Source organism: Blennius ocellaris (genome assembly GCF_963422515.1).
Source record: "Blennius ocellaris genome assembly, chromosome: 15".
NCBI classification, from domain to species: Eukaryota; Metazoa; Chordata; class Actinopteri; order Blenniiformes; family Blenniidae; genus Blennius; species Blennius ocellaris.
This window is the reverse complement of record NC_137664.1, coordinates 20,350,935-20,365,099: the sequence shown is the minus strand read 5'-3', so window position 1 is coordinate 20,365,099 and position 14,165 is coordinate 20,350,935. Positions and strand designations below refer to the sequence as shown.

At 41.5% G+C, this 14,165-nt stretch overlaps 1 protein-coding gene across 1 annotated transcript in view; it reads right to left on the bottom strand.

The window, feature by feature from the left end:
* The window catches only part of LOC308140472 (uncharacterized protein), a gene marked incomplete at both ends in the record, with an annotated part of 120,854 nt that overhangs the window by 64,066 nt on the left and 42,623 nt on the right, over positions 1–14,165 (bottom strand). The window contains 3 exons of the mRNA XM_080510287.1: positions 5,068–5,148; positions 5,465–5,596; positions 10,254–10,446. Of these exons, the coding sequence (XP_080366413.1) occupies positions 5,068–5,148; positions 5,465–5,596; positions 10,254–10,446 (406 nt within the window). The remainder of the gene's footprint in view (positions 1–5,067; positions 5,149–5,464; positions 5,597–10,253; positions 10,447–14,165) is intronic.

The window sequence follows — 14,165 nt, the reverse complement described above, 5'->3', positions numbered from 1 at the left end:
TGTGCTTGTTGTAATTAGTTAAAGAAGCTCTAAAACAGTCTTCATTAAGCGTTACCTTCGTTTCCATATCCGTCTTTCATCATCTTAATGTTATTTGGTAGGGAACGTATTCAACCATGAATTAAATTTTTTTTTTTAAGTCAATGTGCCAATTTGAGTCAAAACTGTCTATATTCTCTGGTCAGTTCTTAAAAAAGTGAAGTCCTTTTCAAAATAAAAGCTAAACAGAGTACACATTGATACCAGACTCATTGAGTGAGACGTCAAGAGATAGAAAAGAGGACACCTTTCTGAATATACTAGTGTTTTTCATGAAACTCACAGAAACAGGTGATGAACAGAAAGTACTGTTGAGAGATTGCAATGTGTTTATTGAGGACAACGGGGAGCTTAGAGAGTGAGTATCTACTAGCATAACTAAAACTGAACCAGAAGAGGGAACGTTGGAAGTGAATTGAACAGAAATGTAAAAATTAAAAAAATCATTTTATTTCCATTATCTTTTTACCTACTTAAAAGGAAGTTTATCTTTCTGCTTGTATTTGATCTATAATGAGGATTACAAACTTGACCTTTTCCATTAAGTAAAAATTAGCACACCTGACCCCCCCCCCCCCCCCCCACCCCCCCCACCCCCCCCACCCTGCTTCCACACGGAGCAAAGAGAGCACAGCTTCATTTCTCTTACTGACTTGCCCCGAGGCTGCAGCAGGCTGATATGGAGTTCAAGGGTCAGAGCCTGGAAAGCTTCATCCTGCAGGGCTGTCAGGTAGAGAGCATTAGATTAATAGATTGAGGCTGAACATGACGAACTGAACTCCGGATAGTTCATCACCTGTTTGTCAGAGGAGCTGAAACTCTACGAGTTGTGCAGCGGTGTGTAATACTGATCAGTACTGCTATGGGAAGACATTTCAGCATCTTCACTCACCTCATTATTGAGTAAAACCAGGCCCGCCCCTCCCTACACGCAGAACACGCGCTGTGCGTAGGGCCCCGCGATCCATGGGGGGCCCCATTTTGCGCAAGTGAATTGAATTTCCCTCGGGATCAATAAAGTATCATCATACTCTGCAAATGCGCAAAGGATGCGCTGCATTTTGCCGAGAGGCGCGTAGAACACCGCCACCAAGTCAGCCTGAGGCAGGAGAGAGAGAGAGAGAAAAAAAGAGACGCAATGATTGAAAGCGCGAAGCGTCACCATCTGATCAATCAGCGGTCAGATGGGCCGGCAGGCAGTTGTTTACAGGTGGAGAGGAGAGAGAGAGAGAGAGAGAGAGAGAGAGAGAGAGAGACGGCTTCCAAACGTCAATACGATTCGGGAGCTAGCAAAAGAAAGAAAAAGTCCAAACAAGAAGAGGCTCGTGCTTCAATTGAAGGTGGGATGTTGTTGAAATAAAAAAGAAAAAACTTTGTGGCATAAACAGTTTATGCCACAAAGTTTTTTCAGACTGTTGATCTGTAAAGTTATTGTTCCACTGTTCATCTGTAAAGTTCTTGTTCCACTGTTGATAGAGGCTGTTCATTTGATTCGTTAGTAATCGTAATTTATAATAATAATAATAATAATAATAATAATTATTATTATTATTATTATGTTATTGGAAGGGGGGCCCCAAAATAAAATCCTGCTTAGGGCCCCCACTTGGCCTGGCGCGGCCCTGAGTAAAACCATTTACAAATACACCTGAGTAATGCACCTGATCTCTACTATGAAATTAATGATACAAGTTAGAATTGATGAAGTTTCTCAATACGTTCCTGTTCACACCATTACCTCTGCACTAACTATGGCACTTCAACTGTAATAACAATATTCTGCATCCACAGAATCCAAGATTTCCTTTTCTTTCAAGAAGACGTTATGGAAAGTTCTGCATGGTGGTAGAAAATGCAATTCATCGAGGAATGACTAAAGTGGAGCATGAAAATAGACTATTAACAATTAAATTCACAGACATTTCAGCTGCGGTTCATGAGTGAATCCATCATTTGTCATGCACGTTATTATAAATCTATCAGAATCAACAGAGAGATCATTTAAAGTAATGCACAATGTATTTTTACTTGTACTCACTTCAATAAGTAACTGTGTGAAGTACAAACTTTTCAGTTTCAGACATTTCATATCCTGGACTTCTGCTTGTATTGGAATTAGAACGAGTATTAGAAAGTTACATCGGTTTACGTGACAATTGTTTCACGTTAAAAACCCAAAACTTTACTTGTGTTTTGGGTGTCCATTGACACAACCACATTGGTCGGAGTCACTGAAAATACAACCTTTGCAAAAAGCTATGACTCGGTCTCCATGGAAACAGAAGACAACAGAACCTTTTTAAAATGCCATGTCTCAGTGTCGACGGAGGAAAGCGCATCTTTTCTGAAACCCTGCTAGTGCACACAGACACCACGGTGGTGCTAAACATTCCTTCTGCATATGTGCGAGCAGATGAACAATAACAAACATGGCGGCCTCCAGAGTGTCATGACTCCCAGCGCATATTCTCCTGGTACTTGGTTGCTTTAGAGTTGGCAGTCACCGCAGCAGCAATGCAACTTTGCTGTCTGTCTATACGAGTGTCTGCATACTCGCCATTAATGTTTATAGCGTATTGTTCTCTACGTGCAGGTGTGTGGGGTGTCAGTACAAAAACAACCAAAAGCACCTACAAGTGGCCAAATATGCTAATTGCATTATTTTTCTGGGTAGACGGACATCATTTTCTAAAAGATTGCCTTTATAAAGACACTTTCACTTGAAACGTGTAAACGGTGTGTATGAAACACGGGTGTGAACAGCAGCAGTTCGTCAAAATAGCACTGAATGCGCAGGTCAGTCACACTGAACAGATCAAGATGAGCAAACACATAGAAACACAAGGAGACGCACCCAGAAGAGGCTCATTCAGACACAACAACACACTAAAACAGAAACAGGTGATCGAACAAAGGATGACGAGAAAGAGGAAGATTCCACCACATCCACAACAACCCGGCACCGCTCGTCCACTGCCAACAGGCCCCGCTCATCGACATCATCACAGAGGCATTTCAGTGCCATCCTCATGCACACACACTGTGTGTGTGTGTGTGTGTGTTTGTATGTGTGTGTCTGTCTGCCGGTTTTCGCATGGCACACCATCGCCTGCTGTGTTTTTTCCTCCTCTCACATTCTGTATTGTAGTAGCTTCATCGGTTGCACACCGTAAAGAGGAACAGACCCTCGCTGATTGTTTGAGGCGTTCCGTTGTATATAGAAAAAAGTCAACTCAAACCAGCTTTGCTTTTCCCTTCAGTCTGCTCTTCACGGCTGTGTTTCCACTTAAAACGCACGCTGATCTGAACAACTGCACATTGCAAAGTGCCAGTGTACGATTCCGCTGACTTCCACATTGTTTGGTCCATGAGAATAAACGGCAGGGTGCTCAGCCACAACAATACCATGTGCACTGTGTCACCCGCGCTAATGAGGCCGACTGCGAACGCTCTGACCAGATTAAAACATTCGTCATCATCAACATGATTAAACAGCAGGGCATTGTAATTGTAAGTGGAAAGAAATGCAGAGAAGATAGCTTGATGCAGTCGATTGAGCGGACAAGACACGGGGGTCCGAAATCAACACGGGGGCTGCAGCCTTGTCCAATTGTCTAATATCACAATATATTTCTATTTGAACGAGACGCGTAGTTCTGCCGAAAGGTCGAGAATCAAACAAAAATAGCACAGAACGTCATTGTAGTCCCATTGTTAATGTTTATCACAGATTGTTCTCTACGCACATACACGTGGTTTCGTTGCAAAAACAAGTGCCCCCTAGTTGCCCAGCATGAAAACTACATCGTTTCCAACGTTTCTTTGTTTTCCATGTAATCAAGCAAAACATTACGGTGTAACCAAGAAACTATTTTGAAATGAAAATGCAAAAACGATGCGTTTCTGTAACATGTAAACGGAGCCTGAATCTAAAATATTCCAAGTGAGTATTTAAAATTTTAATATCATTTAATCATCATAGTGTGGCTCCGTAAACTGTATCAAGTCACATCATTTGATTGAACCGTGACAGTTCCTGACTTTTGTTTCTACAGAACTGAACTGAACTGTAATCCAGACACAAAAAAAAGCCGGGTTTGACCATGTACTTACAAATAATACATTCTTAATCAGTTCCCATGCACAGTCATAGTATATGTTCAAAGCTTATGTATTGTGAATTTTATTGTGCTCTTTGGAAAAGATCCACATCTTCTCAGAAAGTCTCCATCTGGTTCATAACTCCTGCTGGATTTTTGCCTATTTGACACTGATTATTCAGAATTATTGTGACTTTAAACAATTGAATCAGTTTGATTGTTAATCCAGACGATCACATGATCCAAGCACTGATGTAAGTTGTTGAGTTGAGCTGCGGCAGCTGTGTTGTGTGAGCTATATTGATATTTGTTGTTATTGTTGTTGTTGTTGTGTGAAGATGCTTTCCTATTTTGTTGTCCACATTGTAACAATGTGGACAACAATGATTATTTTTGGCAGACTTTAAAAGAAACAAGCCGTCCTCCCTGTCATTTATCAGAGCAGACTTGCGAGGCTGCCGTGTCCAGATGAAGCACTTTTCCAGGCCTCAAAGACTGATGAGAATTCACAGAGTGACGGGAACTAAGGTGGACGGGTTCAGGCGAAGGGCCATTTGACGGGGCTCACACTTATACACACACGCACCCACACACTTACACACACACACACACACTCGTATGTAAACTGGAGCAGTCAGCTGAAGTCGGACGGGGTATGCGGTGGGCCTCTGACGCCGGAGGCTCTGCACCAAGGTAATTAATGGCAGACGGGACTGCTGCGCTCACTGACACAGAAACTGCCAACGCAGAGCGCTGGTTGGTATATACAACTGGAGCTGCCAGCCCGAACGCAGCTGGATGCAATTACCTTCAAGAGTGGTCAGCTAAACACACCCTCCAACAAGAGCCATGACACTGGGCAGCCATGTTTCCTCTTGTTTTATTTCAGCTCCCAAATGAAGTATGACTTCCCGCTGCAGACACTTACGGTTCGGCCGGGGCTCAGCGAGGCCTCGTCTTCAGGACTCCCCAGCAGGTCCTCCAGGTCGTTCGAGGACAGGAAGACATCCTGCGTGGATACAAAGGTGACAAGCTCTAAACGTTTCTTAACCACACAATGTCTAAACACTCAGCGCTGTTAGATGCACCAGACTGGATCGGAAAACCGCAGGAGTCAGAGTAGTAAATCCCCCGATGATCTTTAGGAATGTTTATATTACAGCATTCAACAGGTTTTTCTGGCACTGTGTGAACGGCAGGAGTCGGAGTGTCTCAAGCCGAGGCTTTCAAAGACGTCAGGCTTTATGTGAAACACCTTGGCGACACGTCATTGCCTCCCACTGAGCACAAATCAGAGGAACAATACGTCTCTTCCTTGCCCTCACCTGCACGTTGTTGGTGCGCGGGTGGCGAGGGGGCTTCGGGGCGGCTGCGCTGCAGCGGGGCGGATGGTGGCTGCAGTGCTGCGGCGCCGCGCCGGGCTCGCCCATCAGGAAGGACAGCTGTCGAATGTGACCCTGCACAAAAACAGGCATTAACAGCAAATGTATTCACCCAGACATGAGTCACCGTCAGCTGGAGCTGATCTTATCCAACACTGGGGGGAAAAGCACCAGTTCATTACCGTCCAACATCACAGTGGAAGCAAACAAAACGAAGATGAGTAGAGATGCACCGATACCGATACCGATACAAGTATTGGGTTCGATACTGCACAGAGTACTCGTACACGTGAAAGATTCCCGATACAACCCGGCGAGTATTACGTGACGTCATCCATTAGCACCACATCAGTTTTGAATCAGTTTTGAATCACAGTGTCAACCGGGTGCACGAGTCGAGAACATAAAGTCATCAGATGCTGTAAAGAACTGAAGCATAATCACATCTAACACAGTAATGACAGTATGAGAATCAATGTAAACAGCATGGAGAGTGTATTGCTTTACTGTACCTTTATCTGTATTTATATCTACTTTTATTACTTCACACATATTTAGTTGTTTATTTAGCTATTTTTCTTCCTGTTTCCATATCTTTGGAAAAGCCATGGAATGTCTTCACATTCAGTGTACAACTGTTGTGCAGGTGCTTTATAATGGTGTGTTTGATGGCGCATTATATATTCTTTTGTATCTTCATATTAAATACAATTATTTTAATCAGATATTAGACCTAGAAATGTGTTGTTTTTAAAAGACACAACAGTTTCATTATTTCTTAAGATTTTTTTTGGGGGGGACAAAAATTAATATCTGCAGAACTGAAGCAAAGTGTGACTTCATCAACTATCATAAAATAATTTAGAAGATGGGTGAGAATTGCTGACAGCCTCAGAGGAATACGATTATAATAAAATGGACAATTTGGAACACCTCATCTGCAACAAAGGCCCCGTTTGGTTTCTTATTTATGTCTCGCTTCTATTTATGACTGAACCGCCAGTGGCTCTTCCAGGACGGATCATTGGCAGTTACATAAAAACAAATGTGGTTTGATTCTCTCTTTAAAGGCCTAAATATATACATGTTCAGACTGGAAGTGAGTCACAACTTAACCAAGATGTATAGACACAAGCAACCGAGAACGTCTGCACCTTGCGGTTCGATGGTCTCATTTGTACGTTCAAATATACACTACATGACGTTATGCACACACACACACAGAAGGAGTTAACAGCATCGTGTGCGTGCGTATGTATGTGCAAGGGACTAGTCGTGGATTTAGAGCTGAGATTGAGAATGAGATTTAGTTGTGATGGATAAAGATTCAGGACTCAGTAAAGCATCCTATCAATGACTGCAAGCAATGTTGTCGCAAGTGTGCTTGAACGCACTTGTGTGTGGATGGGTATTATCTCAGAAAAGTGTTTACGCACGAACAACGCCAGTTCATATTCTCCTGGGACTTTGTAGGTTTTTTTAGTTGAGTCACTGTAACGATCCAATTTGGTTGACTGTCCATACGAACGTCTGTGTACTTCCATTGTTATTGTTCGTCGTGTCTTGTTCTTTGTGTGGTTTCATTATAAAAACAAACAACAGCACCCACGACTGGCCCAATATAACAATTACGTAATGTTCAGCTTTTCTGAAAGGAAAGTGCAAAAACACAGTCATGTAAACGAGGTCTGAAGGCTGCTTGATCTCAGCTGTTTGAAATCAAAGTTCTGGACCAATTCACAGTGGGTGACAAACTGTAAATAACTTTACCAGGATTGCATCTAAAAAAAGGTTTTTATATGAGCCACAGCTGCATTGAGGATACATTCTGAAACATCTCATGTTCTCTGGAGGAGAACCAAGGCCAGAAATAGACAAGAGATCAAAACGGCAAACATCTGATAAAAACCTGTTCATCTGTTGAACATTTCCATGGAGGAAAATAATTTATTTAATTGGTGATCGGGACGTATATCAGACTCATTCTTGAGCTAAACGCAAATGGAGCTGATGAGTTCTGACAATGTGTGTCTGAAATGATGCAGCAGCATGCGGAGGAGTCCCACGTGCAAGAGTCAGTTCAAGTGGACCTGAAGACAGTTCAGCATTATTACTGCAGGGACAGAAAACACTGCTTACAAGATGATCTTGTTGTATTTCTGAACAAGCATTCAGCAAAGGATTGCTGGAATGATGTAGACATACTCAAAGTAAGACTGCGATAGGACATTTTTTTGTGCTTAAGTGTATTGAAATACTGAGGTAATGTATGTTTTTGTGCTTTGTATTTGATCAGTTCTTGACTTTGGTGGCTCGGACACCAAACTGAATCATGGACGCAATCTATTTAATGGAGTAGTGATTTCTCGACTCATCCTAGTTTTTACATTTGATCATTGCTTTTGGTGCTGTGATATGACATTTACTCACAATTTCTTTGGATATATTTTTTTTAAACAATAGTAATTGGGTTGGGTGGTTTATTAACAATATTTTACTGTCATGTTAATTCTGACATTATTAAAGGAGCCAGATTAAAGGTCTTTTTCTAAACCTTTAGGAAATCTCAAACCAGCCTATGTGTAACAGTGAAGCCACATGTTGCTCTTCCAGAAAGACCAAAGCATGAGCGAGCAAAAAAAAGACAATAAATCAACTTTTTAAACAGAAAAAGCAATGGGATATTGTCAAAATCTGCTCTAGATTCTAAAAAGTTTCATATTTGACAACATGGGACTGAGTCACTGCATTTGAAACATGGTTCATTTATATTTCTAAACAAAACAGGCTTCATTCTCAAAACTGATGACGTTTGGCTGTGTTTTTCTATCTAGATTACAGGCATGCTGAAACACTTTTCTTGCTTCTTGGTCTTCCTTAATTCATGCTGACATTCGATTGATGTCCAATTATTAACTGGTTTATGTACAAACCGACTAAATGGCTTTTTTATCAACCAAATGTGGTAATGTTCTGGAAGTTTAACTTTTCCCGTGTTACTGCTGAATGTGCATCATTTCTGCTGTGGACAAGTTTAGTCAAGATACTTCTCACATCATCCACTGCTAAATCCAGTACATCTTTGATGACAGTAGACAGAGAGGGGCAACGTGCGTTTTTGTCAGTTTTAACAGGGCTCAATATGAACAGATTGCCTGGAGAAAAGCTTGTCACCACCCCTGGCCATCAAAGTGCTCCGTCCTCGGAACGCACCAACAGGCCGTCACCACGGGATGAATGGAGACGGAGAATCCATTCTGCATCTGATGCTGAGAACAAATCCAGATGACCCCCACCTCCCAACCCCCGCCCATGTGACGCTGGTCCTCGGCCTGAATTGCTGCTTGTAACAACTGGGATGGGAAATCCACAATGTTCGGCCAGGGGGGAAAATTATGAGTCATCAAACTTTCTTTCATGGATGAAGTTTCAATCAAGGTGAGTTTTACTACCATCAGATAATAACCACCACATGCAAACATCCACATCTAAGTATTTGTAAATTGTCAGCAAAGACATGAATGAAGACGGAGTTTTGTGTCCAAACATCCTTCTATAAGATCAGTCAATGAGCTGAGGGTTACATTCTCATGCAGTCCATACAAACAAAACACACATTTTTTTAAGCATCACAAGCTACACATCTTCATGTGCGTGAAGGGGAACGGGGACAGAAATAATCGGAACTTAGTTCTTGTGTGTTCTTCCATTTGTGTCTTTGTTTGAGTGGACAGGAACAGAAAAGCATGCATGACTTTTCCTACCAAGTGAAAATCAAGCCAGACTTGTCTGGAAGTCAGTATGTAGTTAATTAGCCTCAGACGCTCATTCTATAGAGCATCTGGATGTTGCTTAACTTGCTGATCATAAAATGTGTTTTTAAACATAAATATCATACAGCAAAGAAGAAATACACTGGAGTGTCAAACACCAATATGGTCTTTAATTAGCTTTGATGCTTATTGGAAATGTTGAGACAACACTAAATGGGTCACAGGGTTTGGGGTTAAGATGCATCATAATGAATCATGTACCTCTCACTGCTCCTGAAATTCAAATCAAAATGGCGACTCGGCCAAAAACCTTCTCTATTATTACTAAAACAGTGAAGCAAAATGTATTTCTGAAAACATCCGAGGTGAGAAATAATATGTGCAGTTGCTGAATCCGAGTATGTTTTGGTTCCATTACAGCAAGTTTAGACATTTTTGTAAAGTTTCACGAAAGTCATTGGTGTTTCATTCCTGAATAAGGTTAACAGAAATGTCACTGTCTGCATCTGTTGCTTGAAATACGTCCTAAATGCAAAAGGACACATGAGCATTCATCTCCAGCGTGAGCACGCTGCTGTAACGCTTTCTGATTTGGAAAGATTATTTTCTTTTGACACCAACAGTGGAGCAACAGGACGTACTATATGTGTGTAGTGGCTTTTCTTTTCGACTGTCTGCTATATTAACACACTGTCAATAATTCAACACTGAGGATGGTTTTCACGAACACATGTTGAAGTTACATTTTGAAAGTTGTTTCAGTAGTGTTAAGTCCACAGTCTTGGAATGATATATTATTTGAAACACTTTCATAGGCATTGAAAAGAACAACAAATCCGGTTTAAACAAATCCGACGGTCACTTTATGTCTCGAACGGTTTGTAATTTAACACCAGCCTCAGTCAAATTTATAAGATGAATAAATGAAAAAAAAACAAAAAAAACAAGCATATTCTCACCTCAAATGGGGTCTCGAAGCTGCCAATGATCCCTCCTACCATCAGCAGGCCGTCTGTACTGATCCCCATGCCGTGGTACACCCAGTCCACGCTCTCCAGCAGAGAACAGTCCACGTACAGCGCCAGCCGCTTCGCAGACACACTCACAGCCACGCGGTGCCACTTTCCGTCGGACAGGCCGCTGAATGGGAACCTGGCGAAGAGGCACACGGATCATTCTGCTGTCTGAATGTGAGCTATGAATCAAGAAGTTCAAATTGTTATTATATAACATGACTCCTGTCAGAAAAGTCACACTGCACAGACTTCATGCACACCCTTTCCACTGTGTTATCTAGAGTGCGCGTTTAAAGTGAAAATCATTGGTTTCACATTAGTTGCAAATGATTTGAAAGTGGTGAGGCAATGACAGGTGAAACCTGTGTGATTTAAAGCTCTGTCATTTGGGCTTTGCTCTTCTCTTTGTTATTACAGTACGGGCTGTCATCAAGCTTAGATCTAAAGAGCTCTCTGAGGCCTGCAGGAGAAAGGTAATGGATGCCTTTGATCCAGCAAAAAGATGGAATTGAAAACTCCAGGTTTATCCCCGTGCCTGTGTTCGCCAGCTTCCTCCCACTGTCCAAAGACATACTTGTTAGGTTTCAGTAAACCAGAGCTGGGCAACAGGTTTTCACAAATAACATTATTATTGAGAGCTGAGACATAACATTTTTATGAGCTACTGTTTTCAGTGCTTGTCTGGACATCATGAATAACATTTGTACTGCTGCTACATTTCTTCTCTGGGAAAAATCATTCTGTGTAACACTGACACTACTTTATCACGTGTGCATTAAATGTGGGCAGATCCATATGTATTCATGTGTGTGTATGTATATTATAGCGACCGCTGTGGACCGAGGGGGCGGTGCGGAGGATTGTGGGAAATGCTCCCAGAGACTTTGTTTGGCTGTTGCCATGGTTATGTGTTGTAGTTCTGCTTCTGTGGTTTATTATGATTATGATTATTGTTCCTATGGCTTTGTCTGGATTATTTAATTGGACTTTTATGGCATCGTGGCAATTTTTGTGGGACCATTGGTTAGAGCGACGTTTGACAAATAACCCCCCTCTGTACTGATTGAATGTGTGTGTAAAAATAAAGCCAAGCTCTGGGCAATAAATTCAGTTCCATCATTCCGTGTGCGCACTGTTGGCGCTACATCAGCTAGTGTATGTTCTGTTTGACAAAATAGTCGCTATTCTATTCTCTATTCTGTAAATAATACCTATATTTTGCCATTAACCGTATTTTTTCCAGTCTGAAACACCAATTTTGTAAGCTAACAATTGCTCGCTCTGCCAGCCAAGGTGCTAGACACAATCAGTTAAGTAATTTTAATGTGACATTCGTAACCATTTCAGATGCAATAAAGACAATAATTGTATATTTCATTGCATTTCTGATTTCCCGAGGGCCGATCGAGCAGAACTAAAGGGCCACATGTGGCCCACGTGGCTTATGACGCCCATCTTTGCACTAAACCGTGCTACACACGATTAATCTGTGACCTGCTTTGATTGGCTCTCTGATGTCAAACGACAATTACTTTGTTTGACCATTCTGAGCTTATTTGGCTTTAGAGAAAAAATGTTTGACACAAAATTAAGAATCCTAAGATCCTACTGCTTCATCCCAGGAATAGTGGTTAGCTATCATAACAAAGTGCACAACTTTGACTTGTGAAGAAAAAAAAAGGCATGTGTTATCACCCCCCCCCATGAACTATGAACTCAGACTTCAACATGTCATTAACAAAGAGCCGGGGTTTAGACTTCGATGCCCTCAGCAGATGAGAGTACCGAGCTGTTTGGCTACAACACTAATAGGTGTGTCTGGTCCAGACCATCTGTGCAGCTCGGTGGTGTTAATGTCCTGGTTTTGTGTTTCTGAACTGCCCTGGGGACTGGACAGTGCGCAGTTATTGAATCCACTATGAACACTGGCTCGTATCAGAGAAGGTGATGACAGTATAAGAATAGCGATGGGAAAAGTAAAGTTGAACCATATGTTCAATCTTACAACAAGACGATTCAAGAAATAGCTACAAATGAATAGATGGACAGTTGGGGAATGTCAATAAAAAGTAGAATCCCGTTAAAATGTGGGAAGGATGTAAAGTGAGCAGTGCAAGTAAGAAAACCCTCAAATATCTTACAGATGAAAGACGTTTTCAGAAAATTTCTGAAGTGTAATGGAGACGGGGAAAATAAAAGCTTCTACAAGTTGAGGTTATTTTTACTTTTATTGATACTTCACTGGAAAAACAAATGTTGAAAATCCTTTCTCGCGGCTCTGTTTGAACAATAGTTACTTTTAATACTGACTGAAAGAGATGAAATATTTGCTGGTTGGAATTTGACAAAGAAATTAAATTGAACATTTTTACTTTTGTTAAAGACGAATGTATAAAATGTATCGTGTTACAGAGATTTGTCTAAATGTGTTCTTTAACTACACTTTGATTCACTACATCAGTTTTTCCACTTCACTCTTTTTGTTGAGAACAATATTATCAGGATGTCAACAGAAACATTGTATCACATTGTCTCAAACAATCTATCATACTAATCTGTGACCTGATTTATGGATATTATCAGGGATCCATGATATCGGATCGTCTATGTGCCAACATTTATCAGGCTAAATATTTCCGATTGTCGATATAATCCAGTGTGGACAGATGCATCGACGTGTCAAAGTCATGGGAAACGCAGCGCGGTGCATGCTGGGTGCGGCGTGGCACATTTCAAGCTCTGTTGCAACGCGTTGCCTCTGAGCTCATTTACATAAAGTTGAATGGATTCAACCAGGCACGGGGAATGGTGATCCAACGCATGGCAAAACTGTGCACTGACCAGGGGCCTAATTTATAAAACTTGCGTAGGATTCTTACAATAAAATGTATGTGTGCCCAAAAGCTGAAAAGGGCATGCGCCAAAAGAAATTCGGATCAATAAAACCATGCGTATGCACATCTGCACACACTTTCTTTTTATAGATCCCAGTCTACCTGGAAGGTTGCACAGTTAATCTCCCGCCCTCAACACGCCCACTTTCTACCATAAATGGAATGCAATATGCAAAAGTGCCTCGTCAATATTTCTGCATTTCAATCAGCCTGTTGTTCGCCGGCATTCAACGCTAAATCCTGACAGAAAAGATGAAGAAAAGGAATTTTACGGAGAAAGAAACAGTCATGGAGGAGGTGGAGGTCAGAAGAATGATCTTATTTGGTGTCACAGTAGTGGGTGTCCACATCGCTGGACCCCAAAACAACCTTGTGGTTGTGGCGGCCGGCGTGATGGAGAGGGAAGGAGACATTTTGGTGGGGACCACAGCAGAACGATAAAGTTCAGTTTTATCTGTTTATTAAATGTATGAATTCAAATTTGAACAGGGACTTGTAAAAAGGTTCAGTGGACTTTGTGTTTTATCCTCAGTCACTAGAGTTGGAGGCAGAGGGGGATGAGGAGGTCGTCTGTCTCCAGCAGCAGGGCGTCCCGAGTGCATAAACTGTACCGCGAGCGGCATTCATCAGGATTTACAGCCATAACATAGAAATATACTAAACTTTATCACGTATGTATGATAATAAAATAAGCAATATAACATCTATAATTTCTCTATTTCACATGTAACCCATTGGTAAATCATCTCAATTGCAGCTTGTTTTTTGCATGAGACTTTCCCAGAGACTCACTTTGTTACTGTGTTCATGCAGTTTAGTAGATTTGTACTTTGTAGCTGTAAATCCTAATAAAAGCAGCAGGAAAAGCAGAGACGTCCCCCTCGACAGACAGTCAGTGTTGCTCCTGACACTGCAGCTTTATGCACGCCTGTTACTAAACTGTATATGTGTTTACTCTGAA